This window comes from Plectropomus leopardus, chromosome 17 (genome assembly GCF_008729295.1).
Source record: "Plectropomus leopardus isolate mb chromosome 17, YSFRI_Pleo_2.0, whole genome shotgun sequence".
In the NCBI taxonomy this organism is placed as follows: domain Eukaryota; kingdom Metazoa; phylum Chordata; class Actinopteri; order Perciformes; family Serranidae; genus Plectropomus; species Plectropomus leopardus.
Genome location: NC_056479.1, coordinates 23,796,775 through 23,822,157, shown reverse-complemented (window position 1 = coordinate 23,822,157; position 25,383 = coordinate 23,796,775). Strand labels below are relative to the sequence as shown.

Sequence of the window (25,383 nt, the reverse complement as noted above, 5' to 3'; positions counted from 1 at the left end):
TGTATTAAAGTGCTTGTTTTTGCCATTGTCAGGCTCAGATTGTTATTGTGACTGTCTTATAACATTTGAGAAGACCCTACAGAGAAATTATACCTTTTTGTACCTTTTTCTTGTTACGGTCTGTTTTATGCCCAGGTCTTAATAATAGGAAGTCTTTTTTTTCTTGCACAAGTTGAAGAGCAAATAAGTTGGAAAGACTTGTACACATAACAGAATGGAACTAAGCAAAAGCTATGGAAAAAGGTTTCATTCCTCAGCATTTTGTCCATAACATGAAAAGATATTTATGATAATAAGCACTTTAAATGCACATAAACTGATGGGGCACACCTGTCCCAAGCGGTTATATTGCAGCCTGTTCTGCCTCAGCCAGGTTTAGAACTCTCTATTAATACTGGACCTGTGAGTTTGTGTGTCTGTGCACAGTGTGTGTGTGTGTGTGTGTGTGTGTGTGTGTGTGTGTGTGTGTGTGTGTGTGTGTGTGTGTCTTACTGTGTTGTCCCATGAGCTGGTAGAGTTTGTTCAGTGTCTCTGAGTGTTCAGACGCTGGGTGGTTTGGTGGGTGCTGCTCTGGACTGTGTCCACACTGCTGGGAGTGCGGCGGCGGCGTCTTACTGCTGTAGCTGCACACAAACGACGGCAGGATGGTAGGATAGTTCATCCCCCCGTTCAGTCGCCCAAGCAATGCCCCCATGCCCTGGGTGACAATGGACGGGTTGCCACCACCACCACTGCTATTTCCATTTGTACTTCCTCTCCGCACAGGAAGCGTCTTCATCTCTAGCTCCTCGCCTCCTTCTCCATCCGTGTGCTCGGCGGATGCCACGGTGATGGTGTGCTGCCCCCCATTGCTGAGGCGACAGTGCTGGTGCTGATGGTGCTGCAGAAGGTTGTGGATTGGTCTCAACCACAGTGCGCTACCCGGGCCTAAGCCTCCGCAGGCCCTGCTGGAGCTGTGGCCGTGTCCATTACCCCCGCCGTTACTGCCTCCGCCACTGCCGTTAGGATTCACCTTTTTACGCCGTTTACTGGTCAAAGGACAGGAGACAATGATTAATAACTGAACATGGATGGATAAAATATTATAAGCAGGTTTAAAGAAAGCTGTAAAATGTATTCTTCACGTGACTCAACAATTTCGGGCAGTATGCATACTAATTCTGTGAAATACAAATAACCAAAGCACACTAACGCAATTATTAGATTCTCATAACAACACACATTTTAGTTGCCCCAAATGACTCATACAATGTTGCAAATAGACACAGGAGGACCAGCAAAAACTATGAACTGCTGGGGATAGCCACGATTAATTAAACATGGGGGAAAATGGTGATTACAATTTAAATAAAGGGAATTTCTGCTGATATTTCTGACAGTCTTCCTCTTAATATTGCAGAAAATCTACAAGCATGTGTAAAATAAAAATAAAAAATACTCCTCACTGGATGATTACTGAACACAGAGTTTCCCACACATGCATTTATTTATGGCGGCCTGCCACAATTAAAACATCTGCTGGACCGTCATTAGGAGTGCTGTTGGAATATGTAACATTCAGTCTACTCTGCACCGCATTCATGGAGTACAGAAAGCACTCTGGGCTTGGATGGAGCAGAAAAATGTTAGCATCAGTAAGTATGAAACTTTTTTGTTCTCTGCATTGGGTCCAAAGGTTTGCTTTCACTCGTCTCTGCAGCAGCTGCTCTTTTTATCCATTGTGCTGATCAGCTGTTCTGATTGGACTAACTGATCAATTCCTAACCCACAACTCAAACCTTACAAACTGCTGCTGTGGAAAAAGGAACTAATTAAAAGTTAAGCCAGAGCTGCATTAACAGACCTGCAAAACCCTCTAAATTTCTACAGGGGGTACAGAATGATACAAGTAGAAGCCACTCCTAAGCACAAACAAACACATTTAAAAACAAAAACAAAACAAAACAAAACAAAAAAACCCCCAGAAAGTTTGCCTCCACCCAACCTGTTGTCAGCTACTACCACATATTGATTTTAATTTTGTGGAAAACAAAAAAAAAGTTAATTTAACATCATTTCATCTGTATTTGACTAGATATTTCTGGAAAAACAAAATAAAAAATATCACCAAAAACAGCCTCATATCTCACCTGTGCCACCCGGAGTATATCCTCTGCAGCCTGCGTGTGAACTTGCGATAAAGGTGGCTGATGTAGCGTAGCATCTCCTCGTAGCAGGAGCCCGGTTCACTATAGCTGGCGAGTGTGGAGTCGTTGGACATGTAGCGAGCGCGCTGCTCCCTCATCAGGGCGTTCTCCCTTTGCTTCGTCTCGGAGAACTGGGTGGCGATGACCACGAGGCACAAGTTGATCATGAAGAAAGAGCCCACCTGGTCGCAGAGTTATAAAGAATAGGGTTATAAAGCTGTGGCAAATTGATAATAATATAGGAACAGTTGGGTTAACTGTCCTCCCACAAACCTACTCTTCGAAAGTGCTGTTATATATCTGTGGAATCTTTCCTGCTCTCTTACTGTTCAAATCGAACACTGTGGCTACTTCATCAATATTTTATTTAAGGAACGGCTCATCCCTCAAGGTGTTAAAAGTGTAATAAAACACTGTGTCAACAAGAAACCGATTAGGGCTCATGTATTATTAAGATGCAGCCTGTTGCAGGATCCTGGGGTGATAAAACTGACTTTGGTTTTATCACTGCATGGAAATTTTAAAATCTAAATCATGCTCTGATGAGATGGCCTTGACAGGGAGTTAGAAATATCTATCAAGTCTAGAAAGAAATGTCTGTTTAACAGGCCATTACTGAGTGTTACAGAAAGGGCGACAGGAAATTAGATGAGCACTTTCTCCATCTTTTGAAAAAATTATTTTCTCTCTGTCTCACCCACTGTCTAAATGGATCAATTTGTTTTTCTTCCAGCCTTTCGTCCACTCCCCCTTCTCTTCTCTTTCTCACCAATTTTTCTCCTCCCTCTGTCCCCCTCCGAATACATAATAAGCACTTTGACATCAATCGACTGGCAGGCAAGGAGCTCATACAGCATTGTGAAATATAGCCAAAGCTGGGATCTTTGAAAACCCCTACCACAGCGCGATAAGAGTGAACTTGTACACGATAAGAAGCAAGCGAGGTTGAACAGAGGGGAGTTGTGCTCCAAGCAGAGTTTTTGGTGGTTTGACTTAGAAAGGTTATTCTGGCTTTTCCGAGGCAGGACTCAAATGTAACTGCACAAAAATATCTATCAGGAGCAACACGTTATACATATGCATGCAAGCTGAGCTGAAGACTGTTTAGAGTCGTATAAAGAGGAGCACGGTCAAAGAAATGCATGTCAGAGAGTTCAGAGTGATTCTGTTGCAAAATAGTAGAAATAAATTCAATGGCAAGCATAGCTTAAAGGTCCAGTGTGTAGGATTTAGGGGAATATATTGGCAGAAATGGAATATAGTATATAAATGTTTTTTGTAATGTATAATCATCTGAAAATAAGATTTTTTGTTGTTGTTTTAATTAACTTAGAATTAGCCATTTTTTTAAATATAAGAAATAGGTCCACGTCCACAAAGATCGCCATATTTCACTACCATGTTTCTACAGTAGCCCAGACAAACCAAACATCGGCTCTAGATGGAACCAATTTATTTCTTAGCATCGGTCAGCATAGCTAGTAGCCCCTCCGTGACAAGTGAGTTGGAAAAACACAGATTTTTTTTAAACATGAAACTGCTTTAATCTTTGTTTTTTTACCAGTTTTAATCATCTGGTCCATTTGTTTTGGAGAGGAAGAGGACTCTGTGAACAATTCTGCTCACAATAAATATCCTCTGCACAATTAAGACTGAAGGATTTCTAAGCGGGGGAAGTTTTAGCTGGTTGCAATCTGCAATCCTCACCACTAGATGTCACTCAATCCCCCTAAACATTAATGTTCCTATAGCACATATACTGTTCCTATAGCACATATTCTGAACCACGTCCTACTTGTTATTCATGTGCATAACTTGACTTTACAGATGGCTGATACTCAACATAAAAAGCCAAGTAATTAAAAAAAAATAAAAAACTATAGCAAGGATTACAGAGACAAATTGGGTTTAGGCTCATTAAATGCTGGAGTGGCTTTTGCATGGTTCGGTTTCAAACAAGACCCATGCTGGTCCATGAAGATCTGGGCCAGGTATTTTGGACCCAATCTAAAGTGCAGATTTTAATTAATTTTGTTACTATTTTGGAACTTTTTGAGTCCTATCAACATATTCAAATATCAAGAAAGGTTGTTGACAAAAAAAGGAAATAAATACAGGGAGGTACTTACGATAATGAGCAGTATAAAATATATAAAATTGTAGAAGGAGTGAGCATCCATGACATAGTACATGATATCAACCCATCCCTCCAGTGTGATGACCTGGTGGTGAGGACAAAAAGACACAGAGAGACAGACTTTGTATTATAATGATCAGGCAAGTAGAAATAAACATTCTTTTGTGGCTTTGCCCACTGCTTCTTAAAAAACATATGACAAACACACCCACGCAAGCACACACACAAACACAAACACAGACACACAAAGACACTTAAAGTGCACAGCCATCAGATGCAGTACATTTCAAATTCAGTTTTTAATGGCAATTCCTCTGAAAAAAAAGCCTGTGGTCTCCCTGGTGTGTGTGTGTGTGTGTGTGTGTGTGTGTGTGTGTGTGCGCGCGCACGCACTAGGGGACTGACGCAGCTCTTTCATGTAGCCACTATGCTAATGAGCAGTCGAGATGCTGAGACCTGAAAGCGGTGGCTCAGCTCAACCAAGCCGATAATACACTCACACCTCAACGTTTAACACCTCAGCTAGCATAACACATTACAACTCAAACTGCCAGAGCAAAAACGGCATGAGGCGAACACACGCTAAACAAATGTCCAAACACACATGTCAACAGGCACATGCATGGACACATTCCTGTGTTTGCATTATGAATCCTAGTTGGACAAAGCTGCCAAAAAACAGACACAGCAGAAGAATATATATGCACATACACACACAAACAGCCTCAGAGGACACTAATCCGCTCTCTCCTGAAGTGCTCTCCTTGCACCAGATTAACAAGGGAGCAGAGGATTCTCATTTCTGAGCTACCTGTAAAATGTAATAATTATGCAGCTTTTTATTCTATAGAAACAGTCAGAGTGCACAAACAGCCATTCAATCAAACATATATCTCGTGAACTAAACTGACAATTAACATAAGTGGAAAGCCAGACGACCATCTATCAAGTTTCTCCCAAGTGGCAACATCCCGGACTCAAAAATGAAGCCAGTGCTTAAGTGCCAAAAACTGCAGTTCCTCTAATGGCCACATGAGTGACTCGCAGTTTCAAATGACTGTGACTTATCAGGACTAGAGGTAATTCAAATAAAACGTTCATTCAGTTCCTTGTCTTTAAACATGATTTCTGCCTCAGTCACATCAGAAAGACTTTCATTGCTGCTGACTGCTGACCAGAATTAAGATTTCTATGTCTATTTTCATTATTTTTATTTAATAACATTACTTTGTTAATATAGCTGTTTTAATCTACCTCAGATTTGTGAAATATTCTTTTGTTTGGAAAACGTTCTGTTAAATTACAGTTAACATTATAGGTTCTTTAACTTTCCCTCAGGAGCAAAAACAAGCCTTTAAACTTAAAAGAAACAATGATAAATGTGAAACATTTTATCAGTCTAACATTCTTAGCCATATCGCCCAGCCCGAGAGGATTCTCACCTGACGCTGGCTTAATTTAAGAGAGGACACAAACACGATGACCTGAACAAATCACTCACTGACCCAGCCCCCTGTGAAGATCAGCAGCAGCCGGCAACGCATCGAGTCCTGTAATTCATGCTAATGACATTAATGACACATATGTGGAGCAGAGATCACGTTCTCAGCTGTCGTTGGATAATGACTTATCTAACACACTGTTCTTGATTCATAATGGACAGTGTAACTGAACTAGTGTGTGTATGTGTATATACGATCAATAGTCATTAACCTGTAGGTTGATAGAAACAGTGGCCTGATAACCCAGAGATGCCTTTGCCCTCCTTGTCATCCTTTTTCTTTCTACTCTACTTCTTCATAAATCACCCACTCTTTCTCTCTCTCTTTTTTTAACAAATCATTCCTTCACTCTAAGCTCTTCTCTTTACAGTATTGGCAGAAGTAAGTCTATCACTTGGTTCTTAAGCCAAGGGTCACAACTGGGTTTGACTGACATCCCCACATAAAATCAATTGTTATCACAAACTAGGCGGGACTCAATGAACCTGAAGACTCAGTCGCGGTGGGTACCCAACGTGACTTGTTAACAGCTTGCTGTTCTCTGCAGGAGTCCCAGGGTAACCCTGAATTAACTCAATTTGGAACCATGGGCTGAAATGTTTCAGAATGCTGCGCTGAAATGTATAATTCATGTTCTTTATATTTACAGATACTGAGGGAATAAGACTGTGGACTGGGATAACAAGCCAAGCAACTCATTTAACATTCAATGGAGCCTTCTTGTTTTTTCAACATTCTTTCTACCCCTGTCTGGTTCCCAGTCACTTTTATTTAAGTCTCATTTTCACCCTTTTTTACTCATTGATTATATTCATATTTGCTCCTGTCAACAAATAGTCTGTATTGGTGCGTTGTTAATATACATTACTATACACTCTTTATTGACAAATACTTATATTAAATTCCAATATAATTTTGCCTCCAAACTGTGGAGGAATTTCCAACTTAATGTTCCATGTATTATTATTTACATGCAACAAGTTTCTCACACATTGATTTATTAATGGTTGCCTGTCATCTCTTTTTAGGGCTGGACCAAATGCATAGCACTGCTGGAAACCCCCCCCCCCCCCCCCAAATATATATATATAGTTTTGTTTTTTTCTTTTTTTTCGGTTACTCGTGCCACACCCACTCACCTCATTTGTTGTTGTGAAAAACATTTGACTTTGCTTTCTAGTGCCATCTCGTAGGTGTATCTACGCCATCATAAAGGACACGTGGTAGTATGAGGACAGTGATAATTACAACGTTTGAATTGGATGTAGCTATTTTCATACATAAAGGGAGTATAAATGAGCCTTAAACGTTTGCATTTACTCATCTCTGCAGCAGCACCTCCATCAGATCAATTATCAACCTCGCAACTCATTAAGATTTCCATGTGTGCTGCATTCACAGACTCACAAAACCTCTGAATTTAGAGTGTGTTCGGAAATACTCACAAACAGGACTGTTCGACCATAAGAAGCAGTTGATAAAAACATCACTACACCTGCAGGTAGCAGCAGCGACTCCAGACTGTAGAGACACATTATTATCTGGCAACTATAAACCCACCACTAATACATACAAATTTTCAAATTATCATTTGCACCGACCACTTAAACACTGGCAGTTACTGCAGATCATAAAATACACAAACATATCTCAAATACCTGGCTAAAACACTAATCTCATCTAAGACTCAAAGTGCTGTTTGCTAAACCACCAGGAACGAAAAAAGAAATCAAGAAAATCTAATCTTTAAAGCCTCTAACTGCGAGCTCAGACCACACACACACACACACACACACACACACACAAACTGTAAAGTTGTGAGTGCCTATCGGGGATTAGTATGTCTGTGTGTATTTGTGTGTGTGCGTCTTGAGTATTTGTGCTGTTTGGTGTAATTTGAAGGTAAGACTCTTTTTGAGAAAGTCATGTTGAGCAAGTCCAAGTCTATTGGAAGCAGAGACAGATCTATCAGCGGCTCCTGGACAGATCTATTAGGAGGGAATTCATATCACAACAGCGCAGACACTATTAGCACAAAGAGTGTGATAAGGAAAAGCCTGTCATGGTTTCCCCGGGGAGCTCGAATCAGCCAGAGGGGGAAAAAAAAATACTATTTCATAACCAGCGAGTTAAAGGGGAAATGGCTTTGGGATCATGATACATGACCCTCTGATGGCGTGAGAGGAGGAATTTCAAAAAGGATGACAAAAAAAATCAACACACCTGAATTGTTTTGTTTTGTGTATGTGAAGAAATAGCATTTTTTCACTAGCCTGACATCTGTAATCACCTCTTCATCACTGTCTTCTTGGTAAAACCTTAATTTTATAACCATCCATGCATGCAGAAGAAACTAATCTACCTTCCCATTGGGCTTTAAGTCTATTGGGATGTCCACAAACCATGAAAACTCTTAGCTGTAAGCTCACAGACCAGTCAGGCATATCTTTCAGCACTCTGCTAAAAACTCCCATGTTTCTGCTTCCACATCCTTTCTGCACCATCACCCCTCCTTACCTGGAATATGGCTATCCAGGCGTAGCCGATATTGTCAAAGTTGACAGCCCCCTTGTGAGGGTTGCGTTCCCCGGGACGACACGCATTATAGTACTGGTTCCAGTTAACACAGCCGTTAACACTGGCACCACCCATCGCAGACCCCGATCCAATTAGAGCTGAACTTTGGTGGGGAGCAGCCAATGAGCACTCGGCCCCGCCCTCTGTGTGAGGCGGCACACTGTTGCAGCGCAGCATCCCGTTCTCGCGGGGAGCCGAGCAGATGAACGGGCTGTCTTCACCTTCTTCTGGCATGTAATAATCGCTTATGGACAAGTTGTACATTCTGGAAAGAGAATTAAAAAAACAAATGGCTGTTGTTACAATACATTAAATATGGATACATTTAGCTTTTACTTTGTTTGTATGCATGTTTGTTGTTGCTACAAGTTCTATAGTTGGTCATATAAGCAATATACTGCAGATAAACTGAGAATTGGCTCATGTTGCGAGGAAAGAACCGGTTTCACATAAAATACAGAATGTATTTTGTGATAGGAAGCAGGACAAACTGATTTGCAATCATTCAATAATGCGTTACTCGTTGTCTCAAGGTTTAGAAGGCTTGCATAGAAAAGAGAAATACACAAATCCCCTTCAGGACATTGACTGTGAAATATACATAATCCCTTTACTTTCTTAGAAAATTACAAAACATTGTTTGCACTTCTTGCAGTAAGAAAGCTTTTTTTTTAATGCTCCTATTGTTCCCTTCACCAATAGGAAGGTTCAAATTATCCTTTGGGGTAGTAAAGCTACAATAGGTCACTATTATAAAAAAAAAAAAAAAAACACTTTGTGTCATATTGTCATATCCCGATAGTAGTACACAAGATAGATAATCTGTGAAAAAAATAGTTTCCTCTGTCTCCTCCTAGTGCTGCTTATGACATTTACAAGAATCTACTACACCTAAACAAAAATATTTCTTCAGAGTCAAGGAGTCTTAAACACTTTGTCAATCACTGCTCATGCACACGCTGCACTGCCATCAAAAGGCAAAGGCAAAGAAGAGTTAACAGTCGAATACAGATGACAAAAAGCAACCTAAAGAAAGAGTTAATTCAAGCCCAAGCCGGCAAAACTGATCCTGTTCCCGGGATAGGTTTATCTACATATTCAATAATATTTTTCTTAACTTAAAGAGGTTTGTGATCCCGTTCCAGGGATTGGTTTTGATCGAATCCTGGTACCATGGCTCTTTTGATATCTGACAAGCTGGGCTGATGTTTAGTCTTGTTTTATCTGTTAGCTCATTCCTTTTAGCTCATAGTTTATTTGACTTTACCATGTACACTGTTGTCTGCAGTGCAGTGTGCACACAAGCATTGATCAACATTTGTTAGAAACTCCTCCTAACCCTGATTGGATGATTTTGTTCGTGGTGGATTCTTGTAAGAGCCATTGGAAGCACTAGGATGAACCAAGTCACAGATTATCTGTGTCATGTGCTACTGTCAGGATATAGTGAAAGTTTAAGCAAATATGACAAAAAGTTGTCATTTTTTAATAGAGGTTATAAACTTTAGCTTAAAGTTGATTTCCCAGACAGAAACCTGAATTACATGTTAGCAAACAGCGTGATCAATGACAGCTGATGTATTAGCGAGCTTATCAAATAGGCACACATCCAGTCACAGATGTTATCTTTGAATTTGCCACAAAACACCTCCAGCGAGAAAGACCAACTAATACTCCCACGCTATTTTCACACTGCATCTCCACTTAGACTGTGTGTTCTCTTCTCCCACAGCATCTCAATCACTGATTTACAATCCTCTGAACAACAGAGTAATGGGGTAGATGAACCCTCTATCTTATAATTGCTTAGTAGTTAAAAAATGAAACTACAGCTGCAACCAACAGAGCAGAGTATGATAAAGACTTAAGCTGAATGCTGTGGACACTTCAGCCAAAACTGCAGCTTGCAGGAATTTGGTTAAAACTGTCCCCACTGTGTCTCATCTATTCATCAATTAGTTCTACCTTATAGAAAGGATATTACAGTTAGGCTCAATCTCATGTTGGCTGCGAGTGTCCATTCAACATCTGATTTGCAAAATCAAAGCTATCCCAAAGTGGCATAGCTAAAAAAATGCCTATTATTTTGAGGTTATTTTGTATTTAAAGTGAAACAGTACCTACAAATCTGACGGAGCAAAGTATCTATCACTTCCATAGTGACAGCTGTTTCCGACTCACAGTTAAAAGTGCATCCCACGGTTTACCTGCTTATTTATATCCTCCTTTAAAGTGGAGAGCTCTCCACAGCAGTAAGTGTGCCTTTATGTGGAGTGACAGTGCTGAAGTAGTAGAGAGGGACCAGTTTGGGAAAGGGTTGTACTCTCCAATTATGTTTCAGCCAGTCCGTATTTTTCCCTGTAACCTGCTGGCTTGATTTCTTTCAAAAACAAGCGACAAAAGCAATGAACAACTTAGGAGGAAACAAACTCAAAATTAGCAAGAAATCAGTAAAAAGAACAAGAAAATTAGCTGAAAAATAACAAATTTAATTAAAATTTTAATTTTGATTTTCAATTTTTTAATTTTAAATATAGTTTTCTGGACATTTTTCCTAGCTTTTTTAAAATATAATTTTCAAAAACATACTTATTTGTTGCAATTTGCGGATCATTTCTTGCCTACTTGCTCTTTGCCCTTTCCCCCATGTTTTTGAAAGAAATAAAAACAATTTGCTCGGGGCACAAAGGTCTAAACATTTGTGAAAGGCAACTGAATCCAGCACAAGAAAAATTAGGTTGTTCCAGGTTTCAGTAGGTTGATGTGTATATTTACACTGCTGGATATCATGTAAACCCCCCCCCCTTGGGGTCAGGTCTTATAACATATAATGATTTGTTATGATTTATTTATCAAAATTATTTGGTATTTGTAATCTGAATCTGTAAATTAACCAGCATTTTAAGTTTTCAGATGTACATAATGAAGTAAAGAGTCAAATGTTCCCCTCTGAAATGTGGTAGAGTAGAAGTATAAAGCTGCATAAAATGGAAATACTCAAATAAAATACAAGCACCTGAAAGTTTTACTTCAGTGCAGTAGTTGAGTAAATGCAGTACATCACTGATAGTCAGGATTCATATCGTACTGGAGGTCAGACAACCATTTGTTCAGTGAGAGAAAACACAGCAGTCTCGCCTATGAAAAATTAAGCTGCTGTTCTCTTTCTGTCTTTCTCTCTTACACACAGGAAGGGCTCAGCAACATCGACTCTGGTACAATTTGTACCATTACATCAAAACAGAATTAGTTCAAGGATGTCTAAGTGACATTTTTGGCTTCCTGGGGTTGTGGACACTGAAGCAATTTTTCTTTCTCTTTTGCATAATTCTAACCCCCAAGGCTAAATTGGTGACTCTGCTATTTTTTTCTTGTCTGTGTGTGTGTGCATGTGTGCCTGTTTGTCTTGTTTGGGGGATACTGGTTCTTGCTTTTCTCTTATGAGATGTATTTTATTCATCACGCAACAAGATAAGATACTGGGAGCACGGGTTTATCTAATATATTCATAATGAGTGCAGTGTGGAAGGAAACACAGCTTTGTCTTTTTGTGTCATTTTTACCAAATCGGTGCCTTGTCAGTGTTTTTCTCCATTTTGGATCTGTCAAAATGTAAATTTTAATTCTGTCAATCTGGTAAAACCCGGATAAGATTTAAATCTATTTGGGAACTTCATCACTTCATTCCTGAGAGTTTCAAATGTTTATTTCTGTTGAATAATTTCCTGTTATGCTTATTCCTCATCCAAAGTTGTGGCATTATTTGGTGTGATCACTTTTCACAAACTAATTTCCCACAAGCCTACATCTGGCATTTCTTTTTGTAATATATTCCAGCTATACTTTAAACCATCTTAAAATACAAGAACCACATCATCTGCAAAGAAGAGGAGTTTCATTTCTGCATATTACAACATTAGAACTGGTGCGTTGGACTTCTCTAATTCAAAGACAAGTTCATTAATGACTAAGGACTAAGACAGCTTTATCCCTCTCCATATCTTCATTTCTCTTTTTGTCTTTCTCTTCCTCTCCTTGCTTCTTCCTGTGTGTGCGTGAAGCCATACGGTAGTTTACATCCTGAGGGCGCTATTCAGTTTGTGTACTCTAACAAGTTACAATTTCTGTACTTTTGCTACAGGCAACAGCTGACTGATACACCATATGACAACCCAACACAAACTCTAACAAGAGAGAGAAAAAAAAGAGAGAAGCAGAAGGAGAGAAGGGAAGAAAGATGTAAACAGAAGGAGAGAGAGGGAAAAGGACAGAAAGACGGATCATGTTTGAGCTAAGTGAGCTGAGCATGTTTGAAGATTTCATGTGTGCTTGCTGGAGGCAGTTCTGGTCACCATATGGAAGTGGAGAACAGCACTTGCAAAGCAGGGTGGAAGGACTTTTTTCAGTGTGGGGGAAATTAAAAATTGATTGCAACTTCTAAGTTTACCAGCCTAAGTTTTTTTCCCACAAATCTCTGCTTTGTCTATACTCAAGGAAAAAGAACTTAAATCTCATCCTATTCTCACCAAAGTGCTTCCTCACTCAAATCTAATCTAGATTTGGTCGTGGTCTTGACGTGGCAATTTCCTGGGACCATTTGTGCTACTTCCAAAGACAGTGGGTTTTCGGAATGGCTTTTTCGGGTGGATGTCTGACATAAGCTGTGTGGTTAACACAGGCTTAAAAGGCTTTTATGTTTTCTGTTGTCAAGGGAATCAGGGTGATGCTAACTTTCGTGATGGCCTATAAAAAAAAAAAAAGTTATTCCTGCATCACTCTAATGTGGTGCTTGGATGGTCTTGTTCAAACATCGTCAAAGGATAAATATTTTGAAATCTTGAGTTCGTGTGGTTTAATGGAGGTAAAATCATATTTTTTTTGTGTCTTCAGAAGTATAAAGAGACAAAAACAGTATATTTTTGCATTATTTGTTGCATATTATCATGAAAAATATGCATTTACTACTCACTTTACACATTTTGCTTTATTTGTACCACCTTGGTTGTTTTTGTTCAAAGTTTATTCAGCAATGTGATTGCCTGAACTATGCCAACATACAATCATATATTATCTCAAATAAAAATAACTTTTAAAATTGTGAATTCATGATTTGTTTTGCCTCAGAAAACTTTTTTTTTAAAGTATAGAGGCTCTAGTTTTATAACTATCCCCGGAGAAATTTTATTCAGCAATTTTTCGCCTATGGGGTAAGTCAATATATTGATCAATTTTATCGTTATTTGCTGTTTTTTGCTGTATAAAATATTTATGTCACTGCTATCCAGATCATATAAAATCTGTGGAAAAACTTGGTTGTGAGAGTGGGGGTAAGCTTTCTGAAAACTAAAAGTCCTTTAAAGGAATATGCCTATATCTACTGCGTCCCGTCCGACTTTGAAGTCAAAATTGGCCCCAGAAACGCTGTATCACAAGACCAAATTACTTACGTTTTGACATCCTCTCCCAGGAAGCAGCGGTTGCGCAGTAGCCCCGCCCACAGCTGGACTCCCACAATCCCGAAGATGAAAAAGACAAAGAAGCAGAGGAGAAGGACATTTCCCAGCATGGGCAGGGTGTCCAACAGCAGTGTCACCAGGATCCGCATACCTACAGAGTGAGACACAAAAAGTAAACATGAGTTTTTCATGTGGTGCAGGAGCTAGACTAGTTCTCTGGTTACTGCACACCCTGACAACCTCTATTGATCTTGCGATCTTGGAACCTACAAATTTGTCCCCACAGCCAATATAATTACAAGTGATGACAATACTGAAAGTGACAGTTTGACATTATTTCATCCTCTGGGATTTGAACTCACAGCTTCCCTGTGGCTAGTATTATCTAACCACATGCATTCAGCATCCATCTCTAGTTGTCAGATGTGTTTAGCATCAGCAAAGTCAAGGATCTAGTCCCTGAGGTCCCTCATAATGTGTTCTGGCCCCCATTCACATATCGCAGCCTTGTTATAATGACCTGACTTACAGTATGGCAAATTCTTTTGTGTAACTGCTAATATTGACTGTGGTAATGATATTCAAATGTAAATCTCCTCTAGTCTCTGAAATCTTATCTCTGGACTGTTTGTGCTGTTTCACTGCAGGAGAAAGTTTTCTCTGAATCCATTATCATTTGGTGAAAAACAAAAACAAATGCTCTGGTTTGGAGTTTTAAAATCATCAGAATGGCTCTAAACTGTGCTGAGCTGACAAGAGTTCTTATTAATTTTGTACCAGAAGCTAAATATTATCAAAGCTATTATCAATATTAAATACATTTCCACTAAGTCCGAGTAAAATCAAACTCATACAATTGTCTAGAAGATTTTCATTCATTATTTATGCATGTTTGGAAGCACGGATGAGCAAATGCGGTATTATTCAACCTCCCAGTTGTGCACAAGTATAGAAAGTGTCCTGACAGAGGATTTTTTTAATGTTGCTACTCTGTGAAGCACTAAGCGTCCCCGCTCAGAGAGAATGACTCATCAGCGTTTAATGTGTGTTGTCTCATTTGTGTTCATGCATGTCTGCTCCTGTGTGCACTCTTTAGCCACAAAGTTGCAGTTCAGAACATATTTTCTTGGTGTTCCCACAGAATAAAATCTCCTGACATGGGTCTCTGCTTTATTCTTCACAATACGTTCACATCCAATCTTTCTGCCAAGAACACATTCGTGTTTGAAGTGACCCCCATCTGACATCAGCATGAAAGGATCTCTGCCCTAAAACACCTCACATGCAAACAATGACAATAACAAAAAGTGTCACATTTGCAAAGCAGGCATATGAGAAAAAAGTGAATAATGTTCATCTCGTTGATGATTTGCTGCGAGGTTGTCATGTTGAGGAGAGGATTGCCCACTGTTTCAAAAAAAAACATTTCTCAAATGGCAACAGAAGCACACAGAGGCTAATTATTATGCTGCATGGCATCATTGAACCTGTTTTCAAGTTATCGTGAAATGGAACATTATTTACGGACTACGGAGGCTCTGGGATTATGTGCAAGTAAAACAACAGCATGAGGGTGAGAGGATGAAGAAAAATCCATTGCTCTTTCAGTAGCTACTCCTGGTAGTTCTGTGGAGAGAGAGGTGTGGGTGCGGCTGGGAGAGGAGTCAGGAGTGGTGAGGCCGCAATGTGGAGGGTGTCACAGAGAAACTGTTCCTCCAAACCTTAGGATGTCCAGGGCTACATTCCAATATCTCTGTTGGCGCCTCACGACAACACTGTCACGGCATGAAGGCAAACTGTCCCCTGTGAGAAAGCGTCTGGTAGTCCAGCTGGCTGGGGCAGCCTACCACAGCAGCGTTATGTCACGGCAGTATTTCGTAGTTTCAATGGACCGAAACTGTATGGTGAGTGCGTCTGAGCAGTTAAAGATGTGGTAAAAAAAAACAGAGATCTATGGGAAAAACAAACATGAGTTTCAATTTGACTTTCATGGCCAGCAGATCGGTAATCTATCAGATTTAGAGCTATGTATGAATGTGGCCCAGATTTGATTTAAAAAAAATGTGATTTCTGTGCCCACATTACTCTGAAAAAAAAAATCCGATGTGTGTCACATGACAGCCTAAAAATCTGATTTGGGTGACATTTGCTTGTATTATTAACATAGACTTTGGGATGGCGGATATAAGAAAGTCTTCTCTAAATTCATCCATCATTCACCGGTCCAGTCAGCCAGCCATCCATCCTCCCTGATCACAGACCAGCTGCAGACCTAGAGCTGCATTGTGCTATAATGCATTTTTGTGAGATATGTGACAGCCAGGCAGGTGACGGTCAATCCATCAAAACGCAGCTCTAATGAGATGTGGTCATAGCTTTGGAGAGGAATAGAAACCAGAAAATCGACAAAATGCCCAGTTTAAAGCATTGTCTCATCACCAGTCTGGCTCCTATTATCTTGACTGAGATCCCCTATATTCTCAACACGCTTGCCTTTTCATATCTGTCAACAGGCTATTCGCTTTGTTGTTTCTCACATAATAGAAGTTACACAGACGTAAAATGAGAAAACATAACACACACTCTAATGATGCACACTTCTCATCATAAAACCAAAAAACTGTTTGTTGGCTTGAGGTAGACAGCAATACTCCAGTGACACTACAATATTGCCGTCTACTTATGTGAATACAGCACATGGAGATGTACACATGCACACACTGAGTAAACAGTGCACAGATGCCTTACTATAGAGGCATCTGTGCGCTGTGAAATCTGCTCAAACACAAACACCTTCACAGCACTTACACCCCTTAAGCAGAACACTAATGGTTTCTCCAAACACCACTTTAGGTGCAGAGATGTGATTCAGCAATACACTGAGTTTCACTTCTTAGAATATCACAAGCAGGGTTAGAAAATGCAAGAAAGATTTAAAACTGGATTGACACTGCTTGTACTCCCAGAGTTGCAAAGCACTCTGGTAGGTTTAATTAAACTAATGCAATCTAATGGTGCACAAGTGGCGGACTCGATAAAAGCATTTGAAACAGAGAGGGGGCAATCTATCCACAAAGTCATGGATAAGTTTCCACAGGCCTGAATTTCTGGAGAAAAATATTTGCTCTCATTTTGCCGAGCAGTAAACATTATTTTAGCCAGCGAGAAGTGACGGGGGTGATGTTGTTGAGAAGAAACAAAAAGAAAAAAATTAAATAATGGAAAAACTTAAAAAATTTTTTTTCTATTTTTCCTTTTGTCAACACGCTGGATTGTGGACCTCAGCCTAATTGATGAGAAAACCTTTTAATAAAGTCATTAACTTGCCTCTTAGATCAGATATGGGAGGAATTAAGTATGTGAAATCATTCTCACTGTTAAAAAAACAACAAGGATGAAGAAACAGCTTTCCACAACATTTTTCTAACCATACTGACCAAGAATAGAAAAACGAGTAATGAGCATATGTAATGGGATCTGAGAATAAGCATAATATTAATAATGCATTAAATAATACATTTTTGTAAAGTAATATTTTGGAATAAAGAAATATTTTAGACAGGGGGGTTCCAATTGAAATATCCAAATGGAAAATCTGTCAATATGATTTCCCAGTGCATTTGGAAAGCGCCATATGATATGTGGGCCCCCAGAAGGTGCACTGGGCTTTGAAACCAATTTTCATAGTGGCCAAAGAGTGTAATTACACCATTATGTGATGCCTTGTGGCCCAAAAATTGTTTTTCCCATCGACTTACATGGCGAAAGACGTCTGTAAATCACTGAGCATCACAATGTCCTCAAAATAACTTTTTTTCCACTATCAAGATTTAATCCATTAAGTCCACTTACTATTGGAAAGTCTAAAAGAGCCGCAGTGTAATTTAATCCTTTTATCCCCACTAAAGTTACTGGAACGCTAAATCGGAAGTGTGCAACTCAACCAGCGGAAGTCTAGTGGACCTGCTTAAGCAGAAGCAGTGCCGATCAGCTGCGTAAATAATTATATGCACATCACTTAGGTGCAAGGCTTCAAAAAAAAAGAGTGCACAGAGGAAAAGAGTAACCCCTGCAAATTTACCCTGTTCCACACAAGTTTAATGAGGACAATTTTTCAATCCTCCTTGGAGGATTGTCAAGTCAAAATGTTTGGAAATTTGCAGAAGCAGTGCTGACCTTCAGGGTAATTTTATTTGCAGCAGTTAAACCATTTTGGCTTCGTGCACCACTGAGAAACTTTCACAAGAATGAGTAGGGCCGCACTTCCAGTGCTGTTTCCAGTTGTCCATGATGTCATGGCTCGACAGAAGAGGTGAGTCCATGCGTGAGTTTACGTGAGCAGCCGTGGTGCCGGACTTGTAGTTTTTTTTCTCATGGGAGCTGTAGTTTTTCCTTTGCTCACAAAGTACTTGTTGTAGGGATCAGACAGTGCTGCTCACTGTAGCCAGGCTACAGCACAAAAACACATTTAATATCTGTCTTACAATGAATACTTCCCATCCACTTGGGGCAGAAAGACATACAGGGAGACGGAGCGAAAGCAGAATACTTTGAGACAAACAGTGACGGTAAGTAGGGAGAGAAAAACTTTAGCCTGGCTATTAGCCCAGCTGGCTTTCACCCCCAAACGCTCTCCATCATCTCCGATCGCAACTCAGATGAAAGAGAAAACAAAAGATGAGATGGAGTCCGACAGAGACGAAAAGAGAGGAAAATCGAAGGAAGGAAGCTGGTGTTTAACATCCTCAGGGTGTTTGTGCGTACCTGTGAGAATACGAATCTGTGGGCTTCGGGGTATGTCTGTGTATCAACATGACCTTGAGTTTCCAGCCCCGAGTAAAACCTCTCATTGTAATTCTCTCCCTCTTTCTTCTCTCCATCTTCATCTCCGTGTCAGACCCCTCAGGTTGCGACTGAAAACTAGTTACAATAACGTAAGTTTCACTTCACCTTGTCCATGACTGTAAAGTTTGCTTCTCGGGGCTACTGTTAGCTTAGCGATGAGGTTAAGGTTAATGTTAAATTCTCAGTCCTCGCAGAGGTAGAACAATGCAGCAAATGTGTGTGTGTCCCTGTGTGTGAGACTGTTTGTGATGATAGCTTGAGAGAAACAGACAACCTGCCATGCTTTATGATTGTGTTTTGGTTATCCACGGTGCCCACGGCACCCGAACACTGACTGAAACACACAGACGCACACTTCTACAAACATATAACGTCATCGTTTACGTGGAAGAATCTCGGGTCATTCTGTGTCACAGGCGAATAACTGGCTTATTCTGGGGAAGCGAGGTCATCATTCAAGCACACACACACAGACACACACACACACACACACACACACACACACACAGCCAGACAGGAAGCAGACATCTATAACCTGACAACATACTCAGTCAGCATAGCAAAAATACCTGCCATTTTCCAGTTGTCCTCCCCTGGGTCCTTCAGTGTTGTCAGAACTGATTTATTTTTTCCAAATAAATTGTGTTTCCTTAACAATAAAATCAGTTGAATCTGTAAAATACCAAAAGGGTTGACACCAGACTGAAACAGCTGTGTACTAGACAGAAAGAACAGTTTAAACCTATTGTACAAACCTGTTTAGGGGAGGCGATTGAGCAAAATGGCTACCAACACTGGCAGACTGAGCCTGAAAAACAGCTTGGCTGCTTGCCTAATGCATGCTGGTTAATAATCTTGTACGTTGTTATGACACCATTGTCCAGTGATCCTCTTTAGCTGTAGATTCATGGCCATTTCTGTCACAGAGCTTTTAGGGAAATGACAAACTATGTGCAAGTTCTCACTCAGCACTGGCGCCATACAACCTCTGGAAGTGGGAATAAAGCAAACACCAAGTCTTGGATCATCGGTCAACTCACCGTTAAGCAGTAAAAAATTCAGACATCAGAATATTTAATGTTTTTTTCATACGGTTCTGCTTTTGTAGCACCCAGCGCTAACTTGTTGAATGAAAGTGGGTGGCTAACATTACACAGCACTGTATCACAGTAAAAAGAGAAAGCATGCATACACTTCAGGGTGTTTTTGAAAAGTGGAAAAATATAAATATCACATAAAATTTAGATAAGTCGAATTATCTGTGCTGCGTCAATATTAGAATAACATTTTGTTATCATTGGTAAAGGAAGCACTCCGCAGCAGACAATCATGTAGAGTAGCTCATACAAAACAATAAAAACTACAGAAGTGTATTCAGTGGAGTGCAGATCTCCACCAGGTGTCTGCCGGAGCTTGTTGCAGCCACTTAAGACAATATGCAAAGCACATCTGCACCCAGTCGTCCCTCCCAGCTCCCTTAGAGTGAAGATGTTGTCAAAGATAGTAAAAAAAAGTAGTTTTTTTTCATCTAATTGTGGATCCCTTCAGTGGATCATAACACTTCAGTTATGTAATTTATCTGCAGATTCTCAGGTTTCGAAAAAGAATTTTTATGGATGTCAGTTTTTCAGCCACGATAAAGGACAAAATTTAGGTTTTAGTCTAAGTGATTGCTGAAAATGCCCTTTGCTCTGGGCTTTTTGTTGCGTAATTTTGTTGGGGGACTTGTGGCCCCGCTGGCAGACAATGACCATATAAACAGTCAGTAAAACACTTTTTTCAACAATTATGAATTGCCGCAACCATGGGAGGTCCTTGAACATACAGTCGTAAATATACATACAAATTATTAGGCTGACAGGTCCAGTAGTTTGTGAGATTAGCTGCGTGGAGACAGATACGCATATGTACACATGCATGCCTCCAAACGCGTGATCCCTTCCAGGCTTATGTGAGGTGGAAATAACAATACAGAACAAAAGGAGCATTTCATATGTTTAGTATTTACCCCTGCCTCCTTTTCAAGCCCCAACATGGGCATTTTCTGTCCTACCAGCTAAATTAATTCATGGATAGATAGAAAAAAGTCAAGGCTTTGGTTAGCAAGTACATGGGATCACTGTGGCACATTAGCATTAAGCAAAAGAGTCAATGACTGCAAGTGCTAAAAACTATCTGAGGATGGTTAACAACCAGACCATTCACAAAAAAGCATCCCTGCAAAAGTTTAAACATGGACTTACTTGGTACTCTGTTGATGGCCCGCAGTGGCCTGAGCACTCGGACGGTACGGATGGCTGACAGACTGGCATTATGGCCGTCCAGAGAATACTCCATCACCCTGAAGACACAGTCGAAGAGAGAGTTTCACTTCATGTTCTGTACTCACACACACAAAAGTACATCCAAACTAAGCAACAACAAGAAAATACCAAAAATATTAGAATGCTTATAATGGCAACTACCCACATAATTACTGTACATATGGCATTTAATTACATGGGAGTCAAAAGCGCTTTCCTCTCTGTATAGTCTATATTGCAGCACCCAAACATCATCAGTGTGACAAACAGGCAGCTATAGTCTTAATTGTGTTAAGTCCTTGTACTCTGTGATTGTGCTGGCTGTGTGAGGAGTGTGTATGGTCATACTGGCTCGGCCCTTGGAGCGTGGGAGCAGATAAAGGAATGTCTGCCGCTGATTGGGTCCTGCCTTCGCCTCAACCTATATGGTGGCCCCAGATTTAGTCTGGGAGTGCAGCATGAGCTCCTCCAGTCTCCTCCAAATTATAAGTCTTGGTTACTGATAGGTGCATTTTGAGGCTGCTCAGGTTGGTAAATATTGTACTAAAGATCTCTTATCTCTAAATTAGAGCTCAACTGAATGATTCGGTGTAATTTAAGACAAGATTTACAATAAATGATGACTGCAGTTAATGTAGTGAGATGCAATATAGATATGTAGATGTTGCAAAATAACCACAATACTGTACTTATTCTCCAAGAGGGGAAGGGATGACTGAGAGAAAGCACAATGCTCCTATAAAAAGGACACCTCTACATTAATAATTATAGACATTGTGAGGACAAACACACACATGAACACACCCACAGACACAAACACATGCACCTATATCATACATTTTTGTCATGTGTGAGCTGTGGGTAACCATTTTTACTCCTACGACAGAAACTGTTCATATGTGTGCGTCCATCCGATTGTTTACTTTGGCAAAATGGTAAATTTTATGCAGACCGTGATTGTCTAGTTGCAGACGACAGAGAAAACAGAGCGATTTGTGTGATACTAACCCCGCCATGACGATGACAAAGTCAAGCTGGTTCCACTTGTCACCAAGGTAACAATTGGCGCCGAAAATCCCTAGGGCCACCATCTTGATGACCATTTCCACAGCAAAGAAAGCAAAAATACAGTCGTCCAATACCTGGAGAAACATGGTGAGAAAAGCAGACAGAATTAATGTTTAACAACAATAACAACAAAAGGAAATTGACTTCTTGCCGACAGAAAAAGGTCAGGTCCTTGTTAAGTTTCCCTGTCAATATGGAGTCCCATTTGGAAAGAAGCTGTGGAAGTGCCAGAGGAGGTTGTCTGAAAAGAAATTCTTGTGTCCATTAGTTAGTTTTATCCCAGCAGGGAGTATCTCTGACTTGGTGTGGCTATGGCTGTGTCTCAATTAATTAGACATCTACCACAGCAAAAAGAGTGTCCGTATTTTACTATAATGAGCACATCTCCGGGCACCAACAATCAACACTGCTCTGCAGCGTGAGCAGGTTAAAACAAGCCAGACAAGTGAGACAAGAAAAGAATGACAGAAGTTTTCATTAGCATTTGTTTACAAATCAGAGTTAATATTGTGATTGCTCTTCCTGACACTTCACACCAATTTACAGCAGAATATGAAAGAGATCCCTTTTGTAAAAGAAACATTTAATTTGCAATACAATAATCTTGTGCTTCCTTCCTTTGGCTCTATGAGTGATGTTGCTTTTGAATCACCTATATTACGCCCTTAAGCACTGACTTAGCTGGTTAAGTAGAAATCTAAACATAGCACAAGACTTTACCGTGAGAAATACTTTTGTGGAAGAATGAACGTTACTAAATAGTAACCCTAGTTCTGCAAGAGCAGATGGAGCCCTCTACTGGACTCTATGGTAGACAACGTTGTGTGCTGCCTTATATGCTGTGGGGTCTGCACATATTCAAGTAGGCATGACCTGATTGGCTGCGTTTATGCAAATTTTAGTGAAGGACTGAGTGCTCATGGTTGAAGAGTATTACCCATAAAGTACAGTAGAGGATAAAGCCTGTGTGTGATAGAACCTCAAACATGTAACCAAGGCAAGCAACACCTTATCCCACACCATTATTACCGTATGGAAACACACTTTGCCCACATTGCACATGGCCCAGCACAGCCTTAAATAACTCTGTCATTATAGGCAACACTGAGATAAATAGCACGAATGTTATGTCATGTGTTTTCATGGAGAAAAAGCACTCAAAACATGTCCACTAAGATAATGTTTTCATGGGCCCAGTTAGTATAAGGGTGAGGGTGTTACACTGACCTGTAGGATGCGGCACCACTCTGACTGACAGGTGACGTCTTCACAGGGCTGGAACATCCCCAGAGTCACGCAGTTGAGGAGGATCACCAGCATGGACACGTGCTCGAACCATGTGCAGGAAGAGGTTAAGGCCAAAACACATAACCTGTTGTATACACTGCAGTGTGCATTCAAGGAGAGTAGCAATATACTTCACAATATACTGCAAAGGCTCTTTCTGTAACACCGCCTCCAGTGGTGAAAACAGGTGCATCCAGGGCAGACATGATCGGATGCAAACTACACACAGGCCTGATGACCTGTTGCATGGTGAAAAAAGCCATGATGCTGAGAGCTCAAGTTCATTAGCGACAATGCTTTGTAAGAGATACTGTATATAGGAATTGGAAGTACTGATATCTAAGGCAAAAACCAAGCATGATCCAGCATAAGAGCATGTGTGTAAACAAACACTCCGCCAACACACAGGAACCGGATGCCAATAGGAAGTTTTGTGTGACTCTAATGCACATAATGGGTCTAATGATGACTAAGTGGGCTGGCTGTTAATCTGTTTACAGGCCTTTTCACAATTTTACAAATTTTCTAATGGGTCCATGTCTACTGTACATCCTGTTGCATCATTTTCTAATGTTGATCTATGACAGGAAGCAAATCTCCAAGAAATGATGTCTATCACAACTAAGGATGGGGATTTTATAATCCTGTGGCAAATTATTTATCCTGGTAAGACCAACCTAATCACGTGAGCCTAATATTCTGTTTCTCTCCCTGTCTCAGTCTGGATTTACTGCCATCCCAAATAATTTCAGTGGGCGGGAGTTACTCTCTTTGACAAACAGACCCTTCAGTGATCCTGACCTTAGCGCTAGCATCTGCTCCTCTATTACACAAATACCGTTTTCAGTTAGTCAGTAACGGTCTAAAATATACCATTTATTTTTATTTAGCTTTTGTATGTGACGTGTGCCTCATCGATAAAAATTAGGTTTTTGTGATACACCAGTGTCGTCAACATATTTCAGCATTTTTCATTTAGCAACTATTTAGCAAGCATTGTGAACACTGATCTTCATTGCCATGACTCCCAGCTTTGCAGTCCCTCGTATCTGCTCCTCCATTAGCCAATTAGTGGTGACACAACAATAAACATTGTATTTGTACTGGGAAATTACCTTCTTCGTCACCAACACAGCCAGTTAGTAAATCAAGCTTTGGCCAAATCCAGTGAGACAAATATTTTCCTCCGAGAAAGTCTGTGAGGCCATCCTCTTGTCCTTGTTTATTTGTTATTATTGACTCTATTACTGAATTAACTTCACTTATTGATGTGTTTACTCCGCTAATGCTAAAGTTAGCACTTGTTGTTGCAGGAGCAGCCATTAATGTTTTTACAGCAGCTGTCTGCATGCTATGTCATCAACTGTAACGCAGTCCCTGATTGGCTGCTTTCGTAGTCAGCTACAGAGCGGATCCCTGTTGAGCTCCTGTGATCAGGATGGTCTTATCAGGCCACAAATAATTCTAAGATCTACATGTATGACAGTAAGTATTTATGCAACTCTCTGACGGGTCTCAAGATTTGTTTTGTGAGTCCTACTTTCTCACCACAAGGGCGAAGCACGATTTCAAGAGTCTAAAAACTGTCAGATGTCACCCCCCTGACCTGAAAGAAATAGCACTTGTGAGTAATCTTTTGTTGATTTCCTTTTGCTTGTGTTATCCTTTCTTTATCCTTTATGGACTCGCAGTGAGATTATCTATTTAGGACAAAGCAGTAAGTTACAGAGGGCACAGTCAACAGTGGATTTATCTTTCCTTTATTTAAGTTTCTGTCCACATTGTAAGAGCTTCAAATATAATCCTTCTACAAGTATAAGGAATAGAGTCTAAGCGGTGAGGCCACATTAGTGCATCACTGTATAGACAGACATTTGACAGAGAGAGTTGTAATCTGACTGGGTTTGCTTAGGAATTCCTTTGACGTGTTTTAAGGACAGCAACACGGACTGCAACTTAAATTGTTCCCCCGTTTCTATTGAATAAATGAAATATGACAAATCCGAAAAGCCTCTGAAAGCT

General features: G+C 40.2%; 1 protein-coding gene across 1 annotated transcript in view; it reads right to left on the bottom strand.

The window, feature by feature from the left end:
• Nucleotides 1-23,394, bottom strand: part of cacna1ha (calcium channel, voltage-dependent, T type, alpha 1H subunit a) — a 66,523-nt gene extending 43,129 nt beyond the window's left edge. The window contains 8 exon segments of the mRNA XM_042504444.1: nucleotides 493-1,028; nucleotides 2,130-2,368; nucleotides 4,316-4,408; nucleotides 8,343-8,667; nucleotides 13,850-14,009; nucleotides 20,947-21,044; nucleotides 22,015-22,148; nucleotides 23,302-23,394. Coding sequence (XP_042360378.1) covers nucleotides 493-1,028; nucleotides 2,130-2,368; nucleotides 4,316-4,408; nucleotides 8,343-8,667; nucleotides 13,850-14,009; nucleotides 20,947-21,044; nucleotides 22,015-22,148; nucleotides 23,302-23,394 — 1,678 coding nt within the window.
• Nucleotides 23,395-25,383: the final 1,989 nt, after the last annotated feature.